General features: G+C 42.3%; 1 protein-coding gene across 4 annotated transcripts in view; it reads right to left on the reverse strand.

The window, feature by feature from the left end:
* STARD13 (StAR related lipid transfer domain containing 13) overlaps positions 1–26,525 on the reverse strand; it is a 987,444-nt gene that overhangs the window by 36,338 nt on the left and 924,581 nt on the right. For all 4 annotated transcript variants that reach the window (XM_078657165.1, XM_078657167.1, XM_078657166.1 and 1 more), the window contains 2 exons: positions 24,091–24,172; positions 2,402–2,465 (listed from right to left, as the gene is read on the reverse strand). In XM_078657165.1, coding sequence (XP_078513291.1) covers positions 2,402–2,465; positions 24,091–24,172 — 146 coding nt within the window. The remainder of the gene's footprint in view (positions 1–2,401; positions 2,466–24,090; positions 24,173–26,525) is intronic.

Consider the following 26,525-nt stretch of genomic DNA (forward strand, 5'->3'; position numbering starts at 1 on the left):
CGTGACACTCATAAACTGATGAATGGGGGGAGTGTTATAGTCATTTTAACACCCCAACTGGACTCCACCACCATCTCATGGCACCCCGTCCAAACATCCCTTTCTGGCTTCAAGCATCTTAGGAAAGGTCAAACTAGATACACGCTGTCACCTGGCAACAATGATAGAGTACAAAAGGGACCCCGGAGAAACTTGAACCACGGCCCCTGCGCAACATGAAGATGATCTGTCCGTGTCTGACTGCTTTTCTGGTTCTCTAAATCGAAGCTCTTTTTCACTCCCCTTCTCTCCCTGTTTCTCTCTTTCCTGTAATGTGTGTCTCTGTTTATTTCGCTATGTCCTTCGCCCCGGACATGGCCCTCTGGTCTGAACAGCTCTGACGCATGCCCGGCGTGTGTAGGTTACTTCAAGCCCCCTTCCCGCCCCCCATATCGCTGTCTTTCGTTCTTTGAGGTCACTGTCGACCCATCTGTGTCGTTTTATTGCATGCATCTGAGTCTGTCGTCCCCCCTCCCCCCTCCTCCTACCCACACCTAGCCACCCTACACGCCCCGCCCACTCCCTCCCATCACCCGCCTCTGTCTCACTCTGGAAGTGACAGCCTCACACAATACATGTTAAGAAGCAGCGCGCACTGAAGTGACAGGGGGGCGTGCCGCACAATCAACAAACACTCGGCGCGTGCCTGTTTGTCACCGCTCCACACGGGGCAATACACACCCCCTTTTCATCTGACCGGCCACTTTTCACTGCTTGGTGAGCTTCGATAAAATAACACCATCTACCATTATTGACTGGCATGTATTGTCTTTTATACTTTGGCACCAGAAACCCTGAGCATTGTGCTAAGATGAACGTTCTGAATTTAGAGAACCGGCTGTAAGTGCTTTACTAATGACAGCGCAAACAACATCCCTGAATTAGTTAGTGATGACATCCGGTCTACTGCCACCTTCCCTCCTCCACGCCGATAATACTCTTCTAAGCGCAGGCCTCAAGGCACACTCTTTATAATGGGGTTATGTCACTGCCTGCGTCTCGTGCCCTGCCTTAGGGGCTTCTGTCTATGACAGTGACACTCTGCTCGCGCCACGCCACCCCTCCCAGGGGAGTTACAAAGTAAAGTCTGCTTTCCACTTCCGGACAAAATCTTTACGTTTGGGAAATTGAAAGGACTGATAGACTGCCTTATTATTAGATATATGTGTACGCCCTCCATGGGCACGTGTTACGTAGCAAGAATGGATCCACGGAAGCATAAACATTCTATAAACTTCCAAACACGCTAAAGATACACTCAATAACACTTAGGCGAATCCCTGATTGCCTTTTAAGATTTTTTGTTCACTATTTTGTGTTATGCTCCTGTTATATTTAGCGGATTGAATACTTTTGAAAAATAAGTATACGGAATTGTAAGCACCATTTACAACTCGTAAATAGGCGTATAATATATTGCTGAAATGAAAGTATGTAAAAAGACCTTTGCAATAAATACTTACTGCAGACGTGCTACAATATTGAAAATGTGTCATTGATGCAAAGTCAATGCACTATCTTCACCGTAATGAATGGCTATAGGCCATATAATCTGTCAGCTCAAAAATAAAATATAACACCAAAGTTTGTCGGTCAAAGAACAATAAAGAGAACCGTCTGTTTTAGCATGGTATCGTCAAAGAAAACATGAAGCTGCTGTCTTATTTACCAGGCTAATAATTCGACCCTGGGGAACTTGAAAAAACAGAACCGCTGCAACAGTGAGGCAAAGAGAGACAGGGGTGCAGGGTGGTGGAGCAAAGGGTCAAGGGTGGTATCAGAACTGAGCACACATTAGGTGTTCGGCAATCTCAGATTTCGGCAGTGGTCTGTCTATCTACCGATGTATCTATCTATCTATCTATCTGATCTGTCGGTCTATCTCATCTCTCTATCTAGAATTAAGCACTAGTGAGTGGTTTGGTAAACGTTTAAACTTTCCAGTTGAGAAACTAACTATGAACTCTACACAACCAACAAACACACACAATCAATTGAATTTTTGACAATTACCCTGCACCGATAAATCTCGAAGTACTAACCATGTTCAGCACCTGATCACTGAATATGAAAAACATTACGGTTTGAAAAGAATACTAACCAGAATTAAGTCATACAGAAAACAGCGGTAGTTCTGCGGCTTAAACATCAACATTTGCATATGCCATTGACGGAAAAAACGTATGTAAACTAAAACTTAACATATGGGTATTTTAAATGGGTGACATTTACTGATTAGTCCCAGTTACTAACCCAAACTTTGAGTAATTGCTAAATTTAACATGCAGCTTTTTCTGTACAATTATTCTCGCATGGTTTTATCACGGTTACAGACAGGAGTGTGGCGCATGCGCGGACTCACCTTCTTCCTTTGAAAGTTCACATCGAGTTTCATGGAGGCGCACTTGTTCAGGGTGTTCAGCCGCCTAGGAGTGAAGCAGAATCCAATGATTACCATCCCGACACTGACTGCGAGCGCTGGCTTCCGTTCCTTCAAGGCCTCCTGCCTTCCCTTCCAGGGCTGCCCTCCCATCACCTCCTGCGGCCTGGTCCAAGCAAGGCCCTGGGTGTCTCCAAGCACAGGTTTCTAGGCTTCCTGCCGCTCTGCCACCAGGGGTGCCATGGTAAACACAAGCCCAAATGATTGCCACACACTTATAAGCCCGCTCTTTCCTAGGGCAGCTGCTGACCACTGTGCCCTGATGGATCTAAGACCAGCCCCTAGGCTAGAGACCCATTCAAGTCTAGGTAACTCCTGCCCGTCTCTCATTGGCCAGTCCTTGAAGAAGCCCCGCCCACTCAAGCCTGGCCTCATCCACCTTTCACAAGGTGATTAGGTGCAATAATCCACATATCAACCCACTTCCTTAGAGGGTAACTGTTTACTTTTAACCTAATCACCGCTCGAGTTTTTGTAATGAAAGGTGTTAATTTAAGCCTTTCAGTCGTTTCAAACTTAATCCACACCATTCACCTTCAAGCAGGCTGATTAGTTTACACAGTGCTCGGGCCTAGCTGCACTCAAAGCCAGCAGCTAAATCCACATCTCACTGTCCAGGGAGGGACCCAGGCAACGAGTGCACTTTTGCACCCTAATACTAAAATATCTCTACTGAATTATGTGTTCACGCACACAGCAAGCATGCGCACTAACGCCAACACAATTCCAGCAGCGCCCGTGCACTGCCTAGACGAGAGTGCCACTTTCAACACCACCACCATAGGCAATATTGACACAGCAGGGTTGTCCTTGTGCACAGGACACTCACTCCACAAATTACATGGACTCTGGGCGCTTGCTAAATTGTGCGATTATTTGCCTACTCAAAGATATTACGTTTCTATTATCGACCTCTGCGAGATGTTTGTTACTGCTGTTGGTGCCTAACCTACTGAGCTATCTCGGCTTGTTCCCGCTCGTTGCACTGGAGTGCACTCAAATACCAACGCATGCACAACTCTAACCTAACAAAAGTCGCAGCGTGTCCCAGTATGCAAGAATAAGTTAACCATCAATATAGCACAAAACAAACTGACCACAGGCCTGGGAAATGGCTAGAAAGTGAAAAAGCGCCTCTTGGGAAAATTAAGGCTCCGTGAATATGAACACCCCGTGCTTTGGAGGGGCTCCAGTGCCCCTCACCCCCCCCCACCCCTCGCAAGATCTCTGCCATCACACATTTTACACATAGAACGTCATATCTAGGCTAACAGGGGCACAACACTCCCGTGCCCAATACAAACGCACACACACGGCACGCTAGGCTAGGGCCCACTCATAGAAGCTCCTTCCGTGACGATGCGCCGTTGCCAGGCTCCCAGAGGCCCACCACATCGCCAAGAAGCAGTGAAAACGGTTTACAGGGCACTACAGAAAACTGCGCGTCATAACGTAGCATTAGCTCCTTCTTTCAATTTGTATGGTAACATACACCGACACCCCTGGTATTTGTTTCGTTATATAGTAACACCACAGTGCACATAAAATATACAGGCACCTAAAACGACTCCGCTGTAACATATACACAATGTTCTTGTAACAATCTCCTCGCCTTTAATAAGAACAAGAAAACACACCCCTGCCCGGCCAAAATGGTTTATCACAGCTGACTTGTGACGTCACGACATCCGCTTCCAAACTCCAGTATAAGATGCTGCTCTCTCCCCACTCAAACAGAAAAGAAGGAATCGAGGTGACTGGCTTGTCACCCCTTTCTTCTAAACGTACTTTCCCTGAAATCCACAATTAGTTGGTAACCAATCTCTTAAGGGGGCGCGTTTACGTGTTAAACTCACTTCAAGAGATAAGGCGTGCTTTCATTTTTGTCACGGTTAAGCTCACACATGCTTTATTCTGTGTATTTTTCTTCCAAGACCACCTGAGGGAGAAGGAGAAAGTCTAAGGCCGAAGCACATTTTTTTCCGCCCATTCTTGCACATATGGGAAGATAACTGCGACTTGCACATCCAAGGTCCCAATCTACAGAATCGAGGTCAACGGAAAATCCGCTGAATGTGCAAACATTTCTTCTGTAATTTATTCCCGGGTGTGGTACAAACCTCGTTGTAAAGGCTGTTTCCCGCTCTCAACTTTCGTAATAGCCACATCCCTGACACCTCTATAGAAATTAATGTTTGTCCAGCCCTGGGAATAATTTACCGCAGAAATGTTGGCGTTCCAGCGGATTTTCGGGAAACAGCCTTTACAACGAGGTTTTGTACCACGTTGTACCTTTACCGCGCATTTTTTATAACGTATGGTTTTAGAACGCATATGTTTTTGCAACATATACCTTTACCACGCATTTAACCCGTTGGCTGCTGTCGTCGGCCATTGGCCGACAGCAGCACTACCTCGCTGGTGCTGCCGTCGGCCAATGGCTGACGCGACCGAGCCCGTTTTTTAAAACGGCCACTCTGCCGCAAAAAAAGCGGAAGCAGCCAACGGGTTAAGGTAAGTTCGGGGGAGTGGGGGGGATCTCCCCCACAAATACATTGTATATATATATATATATATATACATATATATATATATATATATAAACAATGCGTGGTAAAGGCATACTTTGTAAAAGCATATGCGTTCTAAAAAAATGTGGGGTGAAAAATAAAATGCGTGGTAAAAGCATGCAGAGTATTTCCCTGCATTATTCCGCCATTCAACCGTCTGTCCCATCACCCATAACAAGTAGGTGTGGGTAATACATTTGGATTGAGATGTGTCCCAAACACCTCTCTTTTATACTGCAGGTGCAGGGAAGAGATTTGTTCACATGGAAACATATTCACAATAAGAAGAACATAGCGAAAAAGAAGCATTTGAAAATGCATATTTTCTTACTCCACACTTGCCTGCTCGATGGACAGTCCTTAGGCATATGGGAAAACAAGTTTACTAACCCCTCCAAATCTATGCAAGAAGTAGATTCCAGGAAGAATGCCTGATGGGTTGTGAACCGAACAACTGTAGCAATTTCAGCATATTGAGGGTGCACACTTGCTCTGGCTGGATATAGGACTTTTTTCTAAATCAACCTGCGAGTATTAGAAGCAGGGCACAAGTCCTAAAAAAAGAAGTGGGGGGACGCTGATGTCACGACAGGAAGTGAAGTCACGAAAGGTGGCTTGCACTATCAGACTCATTGCCTCCCCTCACTCACCCCTTAGATGCGATTGCATCAGAAGGGCCAGCACGTGAGCAGCGTTCTGAATGAGCTCCGATCTCGCCCCAGAGAGGCCAAAGAGTGAATGTGTGGCTCCATTTGCCCCAGCTATCAAGCTCCCAGTAAAATAAGTGGGGGGACGCCGTCCACCAGCGTGAATCCCCGACTCGAGCCCTGATTAGAAGGTCAAGTGGGGAGATTTCAAGTAACCCTAGAGTGTTGGGATCCTAAATAAAAGAACTTGGCCGTAAGGCTTTCTATATGGGTCCGAAATTTATACATTGCATGAACCCTGTCAAGAGGGGTGCAAAAACAACAAAAGTGATGGATTGAATGCTTAAATTAATCTCAGCCACTGGCAATCCCTCGGGCCACATCCCAATACACTATTTTTTGCCCACTGTGCCACCTCAGTTTGGACCCAGCAACATGCAAATCAGTGTTGACCCTGTTCCCCATGCCCTAGGTGCACCGGTAAGGCCCAGGCGTTGGTACTAGGCTCACTGTGCCACTGGAACCAAGTTATATCTGGCTGAGGAGCCCATAGCAAGGGTGAAACCGGTCCAGGGTTGCTTCTGTTCCGGTGCAGGGAGGACCTGGCCTTGCAGATGGAACTGAACGGTAAACAGTGTTTACAACGCAACTTTTACCACGCACTACCTTTACCACGCAACTTTTACAGCGCAAGTCGTTACAACGACTTGCGCTGGGGGGCGAAGTAGGATAGGGAATAGTTTAATTTACTATCCAAAACCTTCCTTACTATCCACGGGGACTGGAGTTGGAATAGTAAATTAAACTATTCACTAACCAGCGCCCCCCAACGCAAGTCGTTGTAACAACTTGCGTTGTAAAAGTTGCGTGGTAAAGGCATGCGTTGTAAAAGCATGCGTAGTAACGACATACATCCGGCTGAACTGTTCCTCTGAGGAACAGGGTCAAGACTGATTTGCATATGAGGGTCCAGTCTACAGACTACGTTGGCTACTTTAATTTACCTGGATAAAAGGACAGCGACCAAGCGCACACAAAATCTTACATTTATGCTTTTCTACCGCGGCGCTGTGTGAAAAATAACGGCTTTACTTTTGTTTCAGCCGCTTCCAATATTTTGGAAAGTCTGCGCCAAAGAATTAAAGGATTAACAATCTGATTCACATGTTTATCTCTGCCAGAATCTCATATTAAATCCAGCCTTCCTGAAGCATTCGCACGTGCAGGGCATGCCACAGCGTGCAGCACTTAGGTTTCCTTGTTAGTTTCTCTCGGTTACTCGAATGGAAGCCAGCAAACCTCAAAGAAACAAAAAAGCCTTTCAATACACCAAAAACTGAAAGCAAAGCCACACCAGGCCGCCGAGAACCTGTGCTCAAGTGACCCCAGATTTGAAAGCCACACATGTTTTGAACGACGCAACCACACGTGGAGGAAGAATTGTACAACTAAGAAAATAAAGACTTGTGTTTTAAGAGACACCTTCTGTTATCCCTAGATTGTGAGCCAACAACCCTATCCTATGTATGGTGGAGTGTGCAAGCTGATACTTCCATTGCAGGAATAAAATAAAGAACACATCCAGAATGCAAAATGCTGTTGATTCAAAAACCAAGATGGTGTCAGACAATGCAAATGATATTACTGCAGATGAATTTCAGTGCTTTCTGGTATTTTTGTAGGCTTCTTTCTTCGCAGAAACACTTTATCTTCCTCAGCACTCAAAGCTCAATTGCACTTGGCCTTCTGATGTGTCTTTAAGCCATTTGGATATAGGTACCAATATTTAGAAGCAAATGGAACACATGTATGTATTTGAGGATTCTGCGCAGTCGTGACGCTGAACAGCTGACCGCTCAAGTAAGTGGCCAATTGTAGTAGGCAGCTGTCCAGCTGATGGAGCCAACCTATCACTGTGTACTAGGCTCCTATTTCCTTACACCTTTCTCATGAGATTATGTAAATTGATACTTGTAGAGCGCACCACTCACCCGCAAGGGTCTCAAGGCGCTTGTACGAATACCGCTGTGGAACCCATCCTGGCTTTCCCTGTGAGGTGTCCACTCCTGGGCACCCCCAAGGTGGAGGCCAGGCATCCTTAGCGTTGTGGGGGCCGTTGTGGAGATTAAGCAAGCTATTGCCCAGAGTTGCAGAGTGGGACTCCATGATTGGAATAGGCACCGAGGCGAGAATTATTAGGTCCGTGGAATTTTGAGGCCAAGACCCGCTGAGGCGGGGAATTGAACCCTGGTCCCGGGCTAGACCTCTGCATCAGGGTCTGTCGCTCTAACCATTGAGCCACACTTCTCCAGTTTATTATTATTATTAAATCTATTTTTGGTAAAGCGCATGGCTACCCTTAGGCATCCCAGCGCTGGTTCCCGGCATCACCACATTCCTTTTCTACTGCAGCTTCTGGAAGAGCCAAGTTTTTAGTTGTTTTCTGAATGGGAGCAGCTGTGTTGTGGATCTAAGTTGGAGGGGAAGTGTGTTCCACAGAGTGGCTGCATTGTATGAAAACATACATCCCCCCGCTCTTGCCCTCCTAATCTTTGGTACCTTGGCTTGGAACAGATTGGCTGACCTCAGATTGCGGCGGGGGCAATGAAACGAGACCATGTTTGAAAGGAGTTTGGTGCCTGTGTCCCAGAGGGTCTTGTGCCCAATAAAGAGTGATTTGACCCTAACACGCTCGGATATGGGGAGCCAGTGCAGTGTTTTCAGTGCTTGCTTGGCTGATTGTTTCCTGGGGAGGTGATATAATAGTCTAGCTGCGCAGTTTTGTACCTCTTGAAGTTTTCTTATTACAGCGTTAGGGGTGCCTAGGTATAGTGCGTTGCAGTAGTCTAACGGGGGTGTATCAGGGCTTGTACCATAGTTCTTCGTACGGTAAATGGGAGAAGTGGAAGGATTTTCCTAAGCTGTCTTAAAATGCTAAAGCATGTTGCTGCGACTTGAACCGCTTGGTGGTCAAGTTTTAGTGGCTTGTCCAGCCATATTCCAAGGCTCTTTATTTTTTCCTTGGGTTCAGGTGTTGGTCCGAGGCATGCTGGCCATCTTAGATCTGTGGGGCCACTGGTTGTCTTACCGAGGATCATAAGTTCGGTCTTATCCCCGTTGAGCTTCAGGTAAGACTGATCCATCCAGATAGCCACATTCGTCAGACACTCTTCCATGTCGATTGTGCTGCCGTCGGGGTGGTTGAGGGCTACCACAAGTTGCGTATCATCGGCATATGTTACTATACTAGCTCCAAATGGGGTAACTAGATCGGCAAGGGGTCTTACATATACGTTAAATAGGGTGGGGCTAAGTGAAGACCCCTGTGGCATCCCACACGTGAGTGGGATCCTCCTGGAGGTATGCTGGCCTTCAAATACTTGGAATGTTCTGTCTGTTAGGAAGGATTTGATCCAGGAGAAAGCGTTACCTGTCACTCCCACCTCCTTGAGTCTCTCTAGTAGGGTGACGTGATGTACTGTGTCAAATGCGGCACTCAAATCCAATAGGATGAGTGCCACTGATCCACCCATATCGAGGATTTTCCTAGATTCCTCGGTTACTGTTATTAGGGCTGTTTCAGTGCTGTGTTTGGGGCGAAACCCAGTCTGGGTTGTATCCAAAATATTTTGTGTTTCAAGGTGATTTGAGAGATAGCTATTAACATGTTTCTCCAGGATCTTGCTGACCAGGGGGAGCAGAGATACTGGCCGGTAGTTACTCCAGATTTCTGGGTTTAGGTTGGACTTTTTGAGAAGTGCTTTCACCATAGCAAGTTTCCAGCTTGATGGTACTATAGCGGTGGTGAGGGACAGGTTGAGGACTTGCAGAAGTGTGGGGAGTATGGCTTCCTTTACCTTATGGAGCAAATGTGCTGGGGCTGGGTCGCGAGGGGATCCAGATTTCACTTTCATGAAGAGGGTGGATAGGGTGGACATATTAAGTGCTGGGAGGTTGCTCTGGGTGTTAGCTTTGTTCGTGTTGCTATGCATTTTGGTGTCTATGTTTTCCATTTGTTGCGGTTGGGTGAAGGAATTATAGATGTTAAGGATTTTGGTGTTAAAGAATTCTGCCAGTTCCTTACAACGCAGTGGCGCTAGTTCTGAGGGTATTTCTTGCTGGGGACATGTAGATAATTTGTTTGCAATTCTGGCGATTTCCCTAGGAGCGTTAGATGCTAGGTTGATTTTTTCATCATAGTGTTGTGCCTGGGCTTTTTTGATTTCTGTTTGGTATATTTTTATGGCCTCTCTGTATCTGTTTTTTCACTGGGTTGTAGTCCCTCCTCCAAGCTTGGTGTCTAGGAACCTATTACAGTACCCATGATGAGCACTTGTAGGATAAAAACACCATGACTTCACTGTGCATTAACCTACACTTATTGCTGGTAATTATATGTGCATTAAGTCCTAAGTGTTGGATGGTCTTGTACAGAATAACCTAATTCTGCCCTGCATGAAATGGGCGCTGTCTATTTTAGAGATGACCACACCTACAGGCATTGATCAACTTATTATGTGTTGAATTTCTATTGCCTGTTGCGCAAGCCACTCTTATAGCATCAGGGGCCTGGTATAGTCTGGATGTCCACTTGCACAAGCTCAGGGTTAGTAGCTGGGGCGCTACTTTGCTTGGCAGCAAGGCAGGAGCAAGGTGTGGGGCAAACGGAGGTGGCCGCCTGAGGTGAGTGCAGGCATATACTTGCACATCTGGCTACAGGTGCAGCAAGGGAGGCAGGTGGGCCTACAAAGGGCTTAGGAAGTTCACGGGAGGGTCTCTGTCATCGAAGGCAAAGGTGATGCTCCAAGGATGACAGGATAGAATACTTACATTGTTTGGGGCTAAAATCTAGCATACACTTTGTAGTCTCGGCAACAATGCCCAACATCCTGGAACTCTGGGCAAATCACTTAATCTCCCTGTGCCTTACAAAATGTAGGGTGCGCAGGTAACGGAACTGGTGCTCATGTAAAGTGCTCTCATACCCGACATCTCGGGTCGTAGTTCGCGCTATATAAAACTCTATAAATAAGACTACTTACTCCCCAGACTAGCACTTCCACTGCGCATGCTGCTCCAGGTCTCAGGAGCCATGAAAACAGAGGTAGGAACAGGACGTAAATGGCCTGTGACAGACCTATGAACATTCAACGGTTTGCACTACATGCCCTTGTTTTTTCTCCATTAGCAGTAACCAAAGAATACAAAGAGTCAAACTTGTGATGTTATTGGGATTAAAGGAGGTGTTGTGCTAATTCTGCTACTCCTGGCATTCTGGTCAATTGACGTTCATCTCGGTATGGTATTTAAGGTAAGTTTCTGAATGTTTTCTTGTTCTGACATTTCTGAAGGACACAGAATTTTTCGGGAAATATAAAGGATACATTTTAAAACTAAGGTTGGGCGTAACTCGCAGAATTTGACCCAGTGGAATTCTGTGGATTTCATAAAAACTCTGAGCAATTCCTTGGAGTTCCGCCAGTGGGTGGAAATAGACATGTCGCGCTGCTCGTGTGGTGATTTAGCACAAAGAGTGTGCTCTGTGCTGAAAAAATCAGCGCAAACGGCACCACTCGGCGCAGTTACTCGAACTGATTTTCCTTCTGCTAGAGTAGATTTTCTACTCGAGATGCAACTTTCTGACTGCAAGTGGTTGTGACCATCCGAGACTGCCTGCATTAGAAAAATCTCACCAGTTGTTCTCATAGTGACTGGAAATTTTGCTAGGGGATGCCAAATCTCGCTTGCCAACATACCATTTTGGAGCTGTGGACAAGAAAAAATTCCGCTACACGGTGTTTAGCGGAGTTTTGGGGGGACTCTGCGATACAAGAGTAATGCAGAGTCGCTAAAATTCCGAAAATCTCACTGGTGGAACAGAATATTTCACCCACCCCTATTCAAAACGTAATTAAAAAATAGGTTACAAAGGTCAACCAGGTCACATTCTGGCTGCAGTCCTACATTTAGGCTCAAGCCTAGTAGTGACTATATTTTGAAAATTGTGCTATGAAATAATTGGTTAGGTCTCATTTAAAATAAATATGGAGGTGCATACCTGCAAACTGCCTGTCCATTATGAAATCTGCATTTGTATTGCACATTTTGCCATTGCTATGTTATGTTACGTGCTTAAAGTTCTGGTCACATTCTTGTAGATGTTTGGTTTGTTCACTGCATCATAATATTTGCATTAAAACATTTGTTAGAGATGCTTTTAGCTTCTACTGAGCCCGTCCATAGCGACTTCTGGTTGCAGCCATTGCTGGCCTTTTAGTACAGGAGCACACAAGCACAATTTGTGGAACATACCTTGCACGCACTCAGTATATTAATAGGAATGCAAAGAAAAGTCAATTTTAGGCAGGCTTTAATTTGTGCATTTGCATTCACTATACTTGTGCAAAGCATAAGTGAAAACACTCCTTTCTTTCCAGGCAAGTTAATGGTATCTGCTCCCCAACTGCCAAGGAAGAGAACACTTCAGCCTCGGTCTGGAACACTCAAATAAGCCAGCCTGGTGATTTTGCTTTCAGTAAATTTGTCAAGACTGAGGAGTGTCTACACAACTCAGGGGTACCACTCCAGCGCACTTAGTGGGTGAGATGTTCTCTTGTTCCTTCATAACAGAAAAGTGGCAACTAATTTAGCCGGTCTAGTAGTGTTCGGCTGGCATAAGGGGGGGGCAAATAGAATATTTAAATTAAAAGGAGTCAGTTACTCCACAACATTGAGCACCATCAAATTAGTTAATAGTAATACCTGCAATTTATAGCACATATGAACAACAAAGCTGCAGCATTACAAACTATATAAACAAGCAATGGCAAAACCAATAGGTCTGGCTTATAAGAGAAAGTGCTTTCCTACAAGAGGAAGTGCTTCTTTATTGATTATATATGCGGTTGTGGTTCGATGGTTCAGATTCGTGCATGTCGGTGTTAACTTGTTGTAGCATATAAATGTCACGTGTGTTGATTGATTTTAATGTGCTAACACATACAAATGATGTGAAAGTATGCCATCACACTACAGCCAGAAATGGGAAAGAATGAACGAAGAATCATTTCCACTTCCAATCCAGGCCCATGGACTTTAGAAAAGCACATCCCTCTCTCCAGCTGAAACCCTTATTCATATCTGCATTACTGGGGTCAGGCCCACTAACGTGTGTACTACCCATGTAAGAGATGGACTGCAACATGGTGTAACTTCATTTGAAACAGGAGATACAGCTAATAGTGAATGAGTAAAAAATGATGTCAATGCTTCTCTTTTGTCATCACTTCATACCAATTAAGTGTAATCCCATGCAAACCATGTGACGGCATTACATCGATTCTGCCTCGCGCTATATTGGTAGTTAAAAGTCCTCTCCTTTATTATAGGCTCTTACCTGCCGCCCAAGCCTATAACGAACAATATATATATATATGTATATATATATATATTCACTGAAAAAACCATAGGTTTCAGGAGTTATATAGTTAGGAATTAGTTTTTAAAAAACCTTTGAAATTCACTCAAAAACTATAAGTTTTAGTGGTGTTATAGTTAGCTGGACATTTTACTCATACAAAACCATTGAAATTGCTCCTTATATAGTTAGTTGTACTAACTATATTTCGCGCACCCGCAATCCACTGCTGATGATGTCACATATTAGATCATTCATGACATGGTCAGTGACATCACTGATGACATCTCAAATGACATCACTGATGACATCACTGATGACATCATCCAGTGAATGTGGTTTGCTTCGTTATTTAAATATGCATTATATATATAGCAATTTGCATTGAAGAATAAGTGGATATATATAAATAAATATTTGGATGGAGGATTTAGTAGCAGTGTAATTGACTGTTTACTTGACCAATTTATAATGTCTCACTAAATATAGTGGATAGTGACTAAACTGTGTGAATATCTGTATCACTTTGTCAGTTGTTGTGTAAACTGATTCTACAGTTGGTTACTAGCTATGTGAAAGTCTATATTAGTTATTGATTAGTTAACTGAGTATTTGTATGGGAGTGTGAAAGTGTGTGTGGTTGAGTGGGGGGGTGTGACTGTCCAAAGATGTGTGAATAGTTGATTCAGTAGATATATGAAGTTAAAACTACATGTTCTAACAGTTGTTTGGGTAAGTGAATATCTTTATGGGTGTGGTGATAAGCAAATATATTTCTCAATGGTACAAGTCCAACAAACTAGAAAAATAAAAGGCAGTATATGTGTCAGTTGTTGTATATAAATAAGTATACATAAGACACAATGATTGTGTGAGTGACTGTATGGATAACTGTATACTTGTAATAATGATTTTATAATTCACTAGGTATGACTTACTATCTAAATGAATAGAAGAAGTGGTGTTTGTATAAGTGTTTTGCTAAGTAAATATGTAAGTATGATCCATTGTTTGCATAAGGGAGTAGGATGACTTCATATGTGAATAGGATGCGTGCTGTTGTTTAATGTCGATATAGATGTATAAGTATTTTTGATAGTGTTCTATTGTTCATTGACAGCATGTATGAGTGAATCCATAGGTAAGTGATTAGATGTGTGTATACATCTATGAATCACTGAGTGGATTTTTAGATACTTGTATTGCTGTGACAATGGATTTAAATATGATACTCTGTATTTTACAAAGAGTGATGAAAAAATGTAATAGTGTATGAAAAGGTGTATGTGATTGTCACGTGGATGATGTCATCAGTGATGTCATCAGTGATGTCATTTGAGATGTCATCAGTGATGTCACTGACCATGTCATGAATGATCTAATATGTGATATCATCAGCAGTGGATTGCGGGTGCGCGAAATATAGTTAGTACAACTAACTACATAGGAGCAATTTCAATGATTTTGTATGAGTAAAATGTCCAGCTAACTATAACACCACTAAAACTTATAGTTTTTTGAGTGAATTTCAAAGGTTTTTTAAAAGCTAATTCCTAACTATATAACTCCTGAAACCTATGGTTTTTTCAGTGAATTTGCAAGGTTTTTTTAAATGCTAATTCCTAACTATATAAGGCCTGAAACCTATGGTTTTTTCAGTGAATTTCAAAGGTTTTTTAAATGCTAATTCCTAACTATATAAGGCCTGAAACCTATGGTTTTTCCAGTGAATTTGCAAGGTTTTTTTAAATGCTAATTCCTAACTATATAAGGCCTGAAACCTATGTTTTTTCAGTGAATTTCAAAGGTTTTTTAAATGCTAATTCCTAACTATATAAGGCCTAAAACCTATGGTTTTTTCAGTGAATTCGCAAGGTTTTTTAAATGCGAATTCCTAACTATATAAGGCCTGAAACCTATGGTTTTTTCATTAAATTCGCAAGGTTTTTTAAATGCTAATTCTATTAGCGGATAACGTTTTTATATATTAAAACGTTTTTTAAATCTCAAATGCGTGCTTTGCTAACGGAGTTTTTAAGCACAGGCTCTTTTGTCTCTGGTGGCCATCTTGGGAGACTGCATATCAGAATTTTTTAAATGAAATATAAGAGGATTTGAGAAGTCACTCAAAATGTGCCCTAATTTTTCTTTCTTCAGCACTAATCATAATTTCTATGGCAAAATGAACCCCCTCATTTTGTTCCTTTGCAAATTAAATGTTTTAAGTGTTAACACTTTATTCCAATCAAGATGACTTCAGGTGTGCCATACTTTTGTCATAAGTAAGACTGTTAGCGCTCTAGTTGTTCTTTAGAACACTCTGGGACATTCTGTCATTGGGCTATAGTTGGGCTACATCTGGCTGATATTTGGGCTACATTTGTTTTTTTTTGTCTCTGGTGGCCATCTTTGGGCTACATTGGGCTACATTGCGCTACATTGGGCTACATTGGGCTACATTTGGGCTCTAACATATATATAGCCCAATGTAGCCCAATATATATTTTTTCAAAGTTAATTTTCGTAAAAACCACTGGAGCACATATCTTGAGACATAGCAAAGGCACATCGGGCTACCAGTCCCTACAATTTTGCCAAGTTTGGTGGAAAACCATTCAGCCGTTCGGGCTAAAAGTGAGTCCAACCGCCCTATGGAAATTAAAATGGGGAAAACACGTTTTGGGACCCCCCTTTTATCTCGGTCCCCGCTTGACGAATCCCCCCCAAACTTTCAGGGAAGGACCGGAGCGCCGTGAGGCAAAGTTAAGGAAACTTTCAGGAAGATTCCTCAACCGGCGCCAAAGTTATTCCCAATAGAATGTTGCGATTTCCCTATGGAAAACAATCCTAACTATATATACCTACTGGCTATCGCCAGTAGGTAATATATCTATCTATCTATCTATCTATCTATCTATCTATATATATATATATATACATATATATATATATATGTATATATATATATATCTATACATTGGGTTTGCTCTGCCAAATAAACTGACAGCATCGTAATGCAATTGGGCTCCGACTCTGGTTTGTCACAAATGAAGCGCGACCAGGAGTGTGTGGAATATTAGGGGCTGGCGTACCCCGTCGTGAGCCCGCCGTCAAAGAGGCTTAAGCACGCTAACTCTGTGTGTGCAATATATATATATATATATATATATATACGAGCAAGTGTCCCAAGCAGGGGGAGCAGCTTCTGGCCGGTGCTGGCGGCGAAGATCGGGACAACCTCGCTAGTAATTGCTGTAGCAAAAAGTTTCTTCACTCAAGAAGACGCCGCACACCACTTCAAATTATGCTTAGTTTCTTTATTCTCCTGTAGGTTTTCCCCACCTACGCGTTTCGGACTTGTATGGTACCAGCTTTCATCCAACATCACTTAAGCAAAGTATTCCATATGGAGAAGTTTTGCGCATGAGACGGAATTGTTCAGAAGAAGAAGAGATGGAAATCAAATTCAAAGAAACTAAAGATCGTTTCACCGCCCGTGGATACAAACATTCAGACATCGTGAAAGGTGAACAAAGAGCCAGATTGAAAACGAGAGCTGAAACGCTCATATCCAGGAAGATAAAATCAGAAACAGACAATGACAAACCACGAATGATTCTAACTTATTCCAAAGAAAGCTTTAAGATACGGCAAATCTTGACAAAGTACTGGAGTGTGTTAAAAAAAGACACAGAAATTGGCTCCCTAATTGGAGAAAGACCATTAATAACTTTTCGCAAAGCGCCATCAATACAGGACACCCTGGTCAACAGTCATTTCAAAATAATCAAACCAGTTACATGGCTAGACAAACAACAGTTAGGCTTTGCTAAATGCCAATCATGCAAGGCTTGTACAATCGGTCAAAATCTTAAAAATCTAAAAGACTCTAAAGGACGAAATTTTGAGATCAAAGAAAAAATAACATGTGAGTCACAATTTGTGGTTTATCAACTACAATGCTTCTGTGGAAAGAAATATATCGTCTCAACCACCTGTCCACTTAAAAAGAGAATCCTCGAACATATAAGATCAATTCAAAACAATGATTACAGCTATGCAATTGCCAAACATCTAAAAACTCACCCTGGTAAAACCTGGAAGGATGTCAAATATGCTGGCATTGCAATGATAAATGAAAATGAAAGAGGCGGCGATCGCACCAGTAAACTAAGATGTCTCGAATCAAAATTAATAATCAGATTCCGAACCAGAACCCCGATGGGACTGAACGGGGATGAGGAGATGCATGTACATCTTTGAACACTAACAATCCTGATATTAAATGACTGTGGGACAAAAGTAAAAACACACTGCTGTATCAACTTAAGACAATATTTGAATAATAATGGGTAAAAGAATATGGCTTTTTGATCTGGCCTATATATGAACTATTATGATACATGTGATGGCAAGCAAATATTTTTAAATAAGTAAAAATCTCTTGATTGTCTTTGTGCGTGAGGGCTGTGAGATTGACGCATATTTTTGGGATAGAATAACCAAGGCACTCAGCCTCAATTAACATAATGACACTCAGTCGTGACTGTCATAGCATAAATCCAATGTCAAACGCAAAAGCGTTAATTGGTTATTGACGTACTCAACGTTAATACATGCACAGACCATTGGTAACTCCCACTGGTGATTATCCTAAATAATCGTAAAGCGCCAATCACCGGCCAACTATCACAGAGATAATGCTAGTAATAATAGCAAATTTTACTTTTGCCTACTGTTCCCACAATGCTTCATAATGTGCTGAGTGGTAGAAACAGTATAAATATGCAACATAAAGAAAGGACTAACGTTTGGACACCGTGACCAGAGACTGGTAAAGTCCAAAACGCGTAGGTGGGGAAAACCTACAGGAGAATAAAGAAACTAAGCGTAATTTGAAGTGGTGTGCGGCGTCTCCTTGAGTGAAGAAACTTTTTGCTACGGCAATATATATATATATATATATATATATATATATATATATATATGTATATATACACATACATACATACATATCCCTTGCCAGTATCCTTAAGGAAAGGGAGAAGACCGTCTGTAAGCTTCTGTTACTGTTTTTGCAATTTGTCAGTACAGTTCCTTTTGCAAATGCATTTCACTAATCTTGGGCAGTCTTAATACTCCTTTTATTCGAGAATATGTATTTTAAACACAGACAGCTGATTAATCGCTTCGGCTGTTTCAGTTTCTGCAAACGCTTTCTGCCTGAAAATGAAAAGAATGCAGTGCAGTGGTATGCATAGCAGGGAGACCACAACATCACCGAAGAATCTATTTTAGTGCCTCGTCTGTAGTAAAAATTATTTAGGGAAGGAACATTGTGTTCTTTTTTAGCAGTGGCTTGAGGAAAGTTTGGAATTTTTATTTGTTTTCCTTTATGTAAAAGTAATGTGCATGTAATACTCACATTAAGGCACAGAAAAGCATTTGCAGATCTACTATGTAATTTCTTGTTTTATGCAGTGCAATACTCTCTTCGGTTCATTTCTTCGGTTCAAAACGATGACCGCAGTCATTGCAAAGAAATGTAACCCGCATAAGAGATTATAAAATGTGCCTTGCTGAGATTAGGAGGTAGACATGGAACATGCACCAGAGACCCATACTGCAAAGTCCCAATGTCAATGTCCATTGGCTTCTAGTCAACTAAATGCCAATGGTAGTGTAAGTGATATTACTTCCAGGATCGGGCTATCCCATGTGGCAATCTGGCAGTGCCAGAAAGGCTGGTCTGACAGGTCAGCGTATAGACCGTTTTTTTGGCTGTTCGTGAGTCTGCAACATTGCCTTGGTTTGCTGTTTTTGTACTGTTTATTTTCCTGATATTACCACAAACATTGCCTGCATCAACCATAAATGTGTGTAGTCTGTCAAAACACCTAATTAATTTCAAAACTGTCCGAATTTGCAGAATATGGGTCTCTTTCTTAGCTATCTGATTAGCTAATGGGGGGCATTTTTATATTAATGTCTGAGCCTATTTTATGTCCTTATCCGAAATTGAACACAACTTTTTTTGTTCATTGGCTTAATCACAGGGGTGTTCTTAGCCCCTAATCAACCTTCTATTTGCTTCTGTGTGCCTACAAGAAGGCCTAACAATGCAAACTACAGGAAGTTTCTTGGAGTCACATTTACTTTCTCTTCCTTTCACTGCCTTCATGCCCCCTGGGACGTGCAACCCCTTCTGTACCTAAGAGCTCATTATGGGTAGTACGTGCATCTCCTGGCTACCCGTAATGCATGTGCACTCTACGACAAGAAGGACACTACAGTGAGGCAGAAGTCATACTGCTGCATCTCCAGTTATGGCTAACCCAGTTACAGACACTAGAACCAAATTGGATAGGCATTATGCTAATAAGTCAGGTGAGTTTGGAATTCATGTTGTGACACATACCACCCTAGGCCACTTCATACAAGGTGTTTGTTCTAACTTGTGTGAGTCATCTGACCTGTCATCTTTTCTTGTGCTCTCAGATTAACTGCAGGGAAAAGGCTATGTTGAATGCAAGTTTTAATAAATCATTATAGCTTGCTGTAGAGAGTTATGACAGACTTTAAAGGCCCTCTTCCTCTGGCTTAAACCCATAACGATGGAGAGGGGCTTTGGTGACTGGTATAGCCCGAGGCAGAACAGTTTAAATGCTATTAGAACACCACACCCACTGAAAGTAGAATTTTCTAAATGAAGCACAATTAATGTATATTTTGTCATGTCACACCCCCGGTTAGGGAACATATTTGAGTTTTCTACCACCAAACTGTATGGTAAATGCAACAATGGTCCTGTCGGACTCAAAATGCGTTTAGGTCAAAACATTCAAATCCTTTAGTCAATTATCATAGAATGAACATGAATTTCATATAAACTCAGGCCTGATAACAAAAATTATTGCAAAATATTCTGTATTATCACAATTGTTACCAAAACGACAAATCAATCTTTACATACACAAGGTGCTCCACGAGTGATATGTGCAAGAAGTGCTGATACAGTGCATTATATAAGTGACTACATAGATACATAAAAGGCACTTATCCTTAATGGAGAACTACGTGTATTTAAAGCATGATTTGTTGTTTTTCTACCAATTGTGATAATACAGGATTTTGTAAAATGATTGCTGTGGTCATGCTTCCCGTTTTCTCAGTCTCCACTTGATGTCTCACCTTGAATCTTTTCAGGAAGGAGCTGCGGTGGTTGTGACTTTTTTTTGTAAAGTGTTGAGAGGATTCCGCAAATGGTGCCAAAGTTATAAGGACACTCCCCCAAAAAATTCTATGAAAAGTAGTCCTAACTGTAACTACCCATATATATGTAAGGTGTTATTAAATTGCTGTTCCTTTTATAATAAATAACTCTGGTTGGGCATTTTATTTTTTATTGCATATATGATTATTGTGTTACATTGTAGCCAGTGAAAAGCTTCACATCATCACCTTTGAGCCAAGCTGTGACTGTTTGATTGAATTCTCTGAACAGTAATGGAAGCATCCGAGGCCAACAATCCATTGCAGACCAAACACCCAGGGCACAATTCACAGAGGTTAATTTACATGTGGAGATTAAAGTTGCAATTTCACACTTTTTTCCTATTTACCATTCCTATTCTTAGGTGTAGACTCTATGTCGCCACCCCCGGAGGTGCCTCCTATAACATGGCCTTTCACACGTAGGCAGAGATCTCCCTATAGGTAAGTATTGGAAAATGTGTTAAAGTTTATCAAACATAAAAAAATGTGTGTGTTGAAAGAATGATGATAAAATATTAATGTAAAGTAATCTTATATAGTTATTTTAAATCTACAATTCATCAAATAACATTTTATAGCACCTTAAATACATTTCTAATAATTAAATATTAAAATGTGTATTTCAAATATATTTAAACTCAAAATATTATCCCCAAAGAATAATTAATAAAAAAAAACATTTGGTATCCTTTAACACTTAATAAAAGTTATATAGAATTTGTTTTAAACAATAATAAATATTTAACAAATGCTTTAAAGTTTATTATACTGTAAATATGGAAATAACTTAAGCTTTACACATATAACTAACAATTATTAATCATAGTTTTTCAAAATGAACAAAATGTATATTTTTATTTTAAAAGTTAAAATAACTTAATTTATTTTAATACTGTTTCCGGTGGGGATGTTGCTTTTAGTCCCTGCCTCCCTTAATTTCTATGGGAGTATGTTGTAATGCCAGTGAGTGGTTATGGGTGGTGCTGGACTAACTCCCAGGTTGGACTAAAGTACATTTACGACTGTGTTAGAAACTCCTTGGATGTAGTACCTATAAAAGTGCAATTTGTGAATAGTAGTAGGCTTACTCTAATGTGGATGGGTTTGTTTTTACATGTTTCTTCCTGAACCCATCCTTACCCATCCCTAAAGCCTCTCCATTTAGTAGTAAGTATTCCCAATTTTCCAGACACTTACCCTATCTCTCCCACATTTACTACTAAAACACAGACCAGCATGTGCGGAGATGTCTACACCAGTAGCGGTCGGTGGTTTATTTACCTGCATTTGGCCGTATTCCGTAGTTTACCACACTCACCCTGCCCCTCCCCCACCCCACGTCACCGCCCGACAGCAGTCCCACCACCGACCGCTACTGGTCTGCACCTGTGACAGAGATGGCCATATAGAAAAGACAGCAGAGGGGTGGGGGCTTGTAAATTATGTTTCGCAGATGTTCTGTCTTTTTCTGAAAGCTCTTTTTAGGCAAGTAAAGAAAATTAAACTAAGGAAAATATGTTGGAGTTCCTAAGGCATAATTAATAAATACAGAATTTTCTATGATACACTTTGCCAGTGTAGAAACACTATTGATTGGGCTGAGTACACAGATGGGTTGCAAAGTCCTTGCATAGTACATAGATCATCAAACCATGGCTAATAAAAGGGAGAGAACACCAACTCCTTTTCCCATCATATTCTTACTGTCAATTCATTTATTCAGTCTTGTATTGCCTTTGGAAATGCAGACTTCCCACTCCTAGCATTTGCTGCTTCCATATAATCCAATATAATGGTGCCAGGATACTGCTTAAACTGAATAAATGAGAGAACATGTCTGAATACCATCATTAGCTGCATTGGCTCCTAGTGGATAAGAAATCACTTTTAAATTCTCTCGTATTATGCATAAAATCTTTCTTGTCCGCAACCCTAAATTCCACTCACAGAAATTTGTAAAATATGTGCTGAGACGAAACCTACGATCTGACTCTTATATCTCTTATTCCAAGTGGCCAATTACCAATACAAGAGGTAGGGTATGCAACCTTTTGTTCTCAGGGTGCTTGAAACTGGAGCTAACTTCCACTCCATCTCTGTGACATCCCTGGTCCTTTTAATAAAAGGAAACATCTAAAGACCGGCCTCTTCTTTTCCTAGTTTTCCACATCTTATATTCATCTGCTACTACCAATCATGCTGTTTCTACTGCACCAATTGACTATCTATGAGTCAATATCGTGCTTTGTACACCTCCTAAATAAATAAATAAATGATGCAAACACACCAAATAAAATATATTATCCAGATACATGGCCACAAACCTCACACCATTGCGGAGCACAAACATGACCATACACACCAAGAACTCAAATACAAAAAAAATCTATAGGGACGATACAGTGGCACAGGCGCAAACAGTGCATTCCAAATAAAATTATCACATTGATGTCGCCTGAACTGTGCTTCAGTGTATATAGAGAATTAAAACAAAGTCCATTCGCATACGTGTGCATGCACACGTCCCACCAAAGGTCACTTAGGGTGCAATTCACGCAAGGGAAGGCGCTAAAAGTATATGATATCATGCACAAGATAAAACACATATATTTGGGAATGGTCGCCATAATGTATTCCACAAGGTTCTGATGGCTGACATGGACACATAAGGAACTAGTCACACCATGACATATAGACAAAGTCCTAATCTTTGCCTCCTCTGCCAAAGAACACACAACACACTGGAAAACAATGAAACCTAGTGTTCTGCTTTGATGGGAAATGTCTGAAATCTCTTCTTAGATATTGCTAAGTGGTCGCTGCAACTTCAAAGTTCAGAAAAAATGACAAGCATGCAGCACTCGTCTTCAGTCATTTGATGAATACTTAATTAAGTCATAGTCAGAAATCAGAGGAATCATCCAGCCTAGCTGGAGAACAGTGATCATTCAGAAGTCACACATAAACTTTGCTAATCACAGCTGGCTCAATCAAACAAATGGCTGCACTATGGCAAGCACAATCAAACCATCACCCCGATGTAAATCCATGTGGACATTGTACAATTAACCCTGCAACACAGCTTATGGCCCCGGCTCTTATAAACTATATATTGCATCCATCACCTATCATTTCGTAAGCACACAGGCAAGGACGCGGCAGCACCACCCATCTGAAGCAACAGTCATACAATTGCAGCAGGACAACAGTACACAATTCAATGTGAGCAATCAAGTGCCATAGCAATGGGCATAGCTCAGCAACTGCCTCTACCACAATGCAGCCAAGCTGCAAACCTTCCTAAACCCCTGCAGGCACATGTGTGGGTTGAACAAAGAAGTAGAAAAGGGCTTTCAACCCAGTCGAAGGTACAACTGAGCCAAATCCTATAATGGTCATTGACTTACCTTCATGCTATGCAATGCGATTAACTTGCCCCCCTTCCCCTGCTTCAAATTAACCTTATTAGAAATCACCACTCACACGAAAGGCATCCAACAGGCCGCTCAAGACACAACCAAACCCGGAGAAGAGCTTGAAGAGAAGGTGTAAGTGTATCTCGACAAGAGAGTTTCTGAATGTAAAATATTTAGGTTCCTCGGAAGTCACCAGTGCATTCTGATATTCAGTCTTTCATATCACATCATTTTTAGCATTCAGGTGTTGACTCCAGTAAGCCAACAGTGTACTGCTTCAGTTTACCTGCAAACTGGTTCTACATGGTCTCTGTCCAGGAAATCATGATCTTTCTTCACAGCTGCAATGTCAATCGGGAACTGTGAATCTACAATAAAATATAGGACATTTGTAATCCTTATTCAGAAACATTAACATACATTACACATGTAAGGTGCATTTAAATTCTTCCTAATGGTCATCTCGCGTTGCCCCGTCTGATTCCGCAAGGCACACGCCAATGTGTTATCTTAACATCCAGCACATTGTAATGTTGTATACATAGTGATACTGAGGTCATCTTTAGAATCTTGGGTTGAGGTTCGTCAAAATGGACTTCCCATCTCAGGGCAGTTGACAGTTGTTCTTTGTCATGTTTGCAGTGTCATCCTTTGGACTGAAACAAGGTTTCTGTTTTTGGATTCGTACATATCCCAGGGCAGTCAGTATATAGGTATCAGCACCCCCACAATGCACCCTCAATGTGCCGTTACCTCAATCACATTCGATAAGACAGGCGGCATGCAAACCAAATTGCCCAGACGTCTCACAATCACTTTTTAAGACTTCTGGCTACACCCATCAAACACTACACCTCATAGAGTTATCAAAGAAAAAGACACACACAATGAAAATAGTAAAAACAACCTCAAATACACCATGATACAGCTAAACAAGCCAAATCAGAACCTGGTCTGTGAGGAACTCATCAAGACCAGCAGTGGAAGGTACGCGGAGTCCACTATCACCGCGCATTCATTGTACTGGTCGGAGTCGAACATATGCCAAATGAATGAGTCGCCAAATCAGTTTCACCTTACTCCCACGGTATCAAATATGTCAACCAGGCAAATAATCGAGTGAACACAATAACAAAAACAAGAATATTTTGTAAAAAAAAAAAATCACTGGATTAGCACAACAAATGCCAAGGATAGGGTTTTGGCCTTCCCCTTAGGTGTGCCACAAAGAGTAATTTAAGAAAAGGTATACACTCTTGACAAAATTATATACCAACTTTGTGATACACTCTGCTTGCCACACTGAAAAATACAATACAACACAACCACTGCACTCTCTATTATGAAACACAGAAGTAGAGAAACTACTTGTTAATTCCCCCCCTACTCTCTTCAAGCGCCCCCAACTCAGGGTCTCCCCATAACCCCAATTTCTCTCCAAAAGTCTCCTTTAACCATTTTTCCTTCCAAAAATTCCATCTAGCATTTTTCTCCCCGCTAACGCTCTATCTCTCTACAGCTCTACTTTAATCCAACTCATTTCCCTCCACTGGTCTCCTTTAACCCATTTTGCTTACAGATTTCTTCTAACTTTCTCTTCCCGCTAACAATCTTACACTCCACAGCTCTCCTTTAACCCAACTCATTTCTCTCCACAAGTCTCCTTTAACCTGTTTTCCTTCCAAAGATTCCCTTTAACTTTTTCATACTGACAACGCTCTTACGCTCCACAGTTCTCCTTTAACCCTACTCATTTCTCACCATAGGTTTACTCATTTTTCTTCCACATACCCCCTTTGACTCTTTCTCACCCTAACTCGCTTTGTCTCCACTGCTCCCCTACTGCATAACCGATGGCATGCGCCCAGAGGCGTCTCCCTCTCCCACCCTTATCAATCTTAACTCCCACCCACCTGTCCCTTTAGCTCAGTAGGTTGAAGGAGAGTGTTGCGGTAGAATGACCTTGGAACAGTAAAATTGACCGACGGAATTGACGGGAGTCCGCCTTGCGTACTCCCTAGGCCAGCACTGAGGGGGGAGACGGTAAGCTCTCCGCTGTAAAATATGGCCCCGGCTGGGGAGGCTAGGGCGACAGGTTACGAGCCTCCCAGGAAACCTACTTAATGGAGGCCGGAGTGGGTTTGGGCAGCGGACGCATGCAGCGGGCATGCCGCTGGTGCACTAAAGTCGTACCAAAAGCAAGCCCTTCTGTCCATGTCTGCGCCTGGACCACGGCCAGTGCCCGGACCCCTGCCCCCCCACAATTCCCCAGACAAACCAACAACAACTGCAACCACGCCTCCCCGCGATCAATAGCAAGGACCTTCTTCTGCTGTTGCTGTCCCTTCCTCTGCAACACAAAGCGGACGCAAGCGGACGCATGCAGCGGGCATGCCGCTGGTGCACTAAAGTCGTACCAAAAGCAGGCCCTTCTGTCCATGTCTGCGCCTGGACCACGGCCAGTGCCCGGACCCCTGCCCCCCCACAATCCCCCAGACAAACCAACAACAACTGCAACCACGCCTCCCCGCGATCAATAGCAAGGACCTTCTTCTGCTGTTGCTGTCCCTTCCTCTGCAACACAAAGCCCTCTGCTTTGGAGTCCCCATACACCGCCACAGCAACAGGTCAACTCCAATGTCTACTGATCAACACCTGATCACCCCACAAGCATGTTAGTGAGATTTGGGACACCATCACCTCCCTCACGGTGGACTCTAT

Source organism: Lissotriton helveticus, chromosome 8, assembly GCF_964261635.1.
Source record: "Lissotriton helveticus chromosome 8, aLisHel1.1, whole genome shotgun sequence".
Lineage (NCBI taxonomy): Eukaryota > Metazoa > Chordata > Amphibia > Caudata > Salamandridae > Lissotriton > Lissotriton helveticus.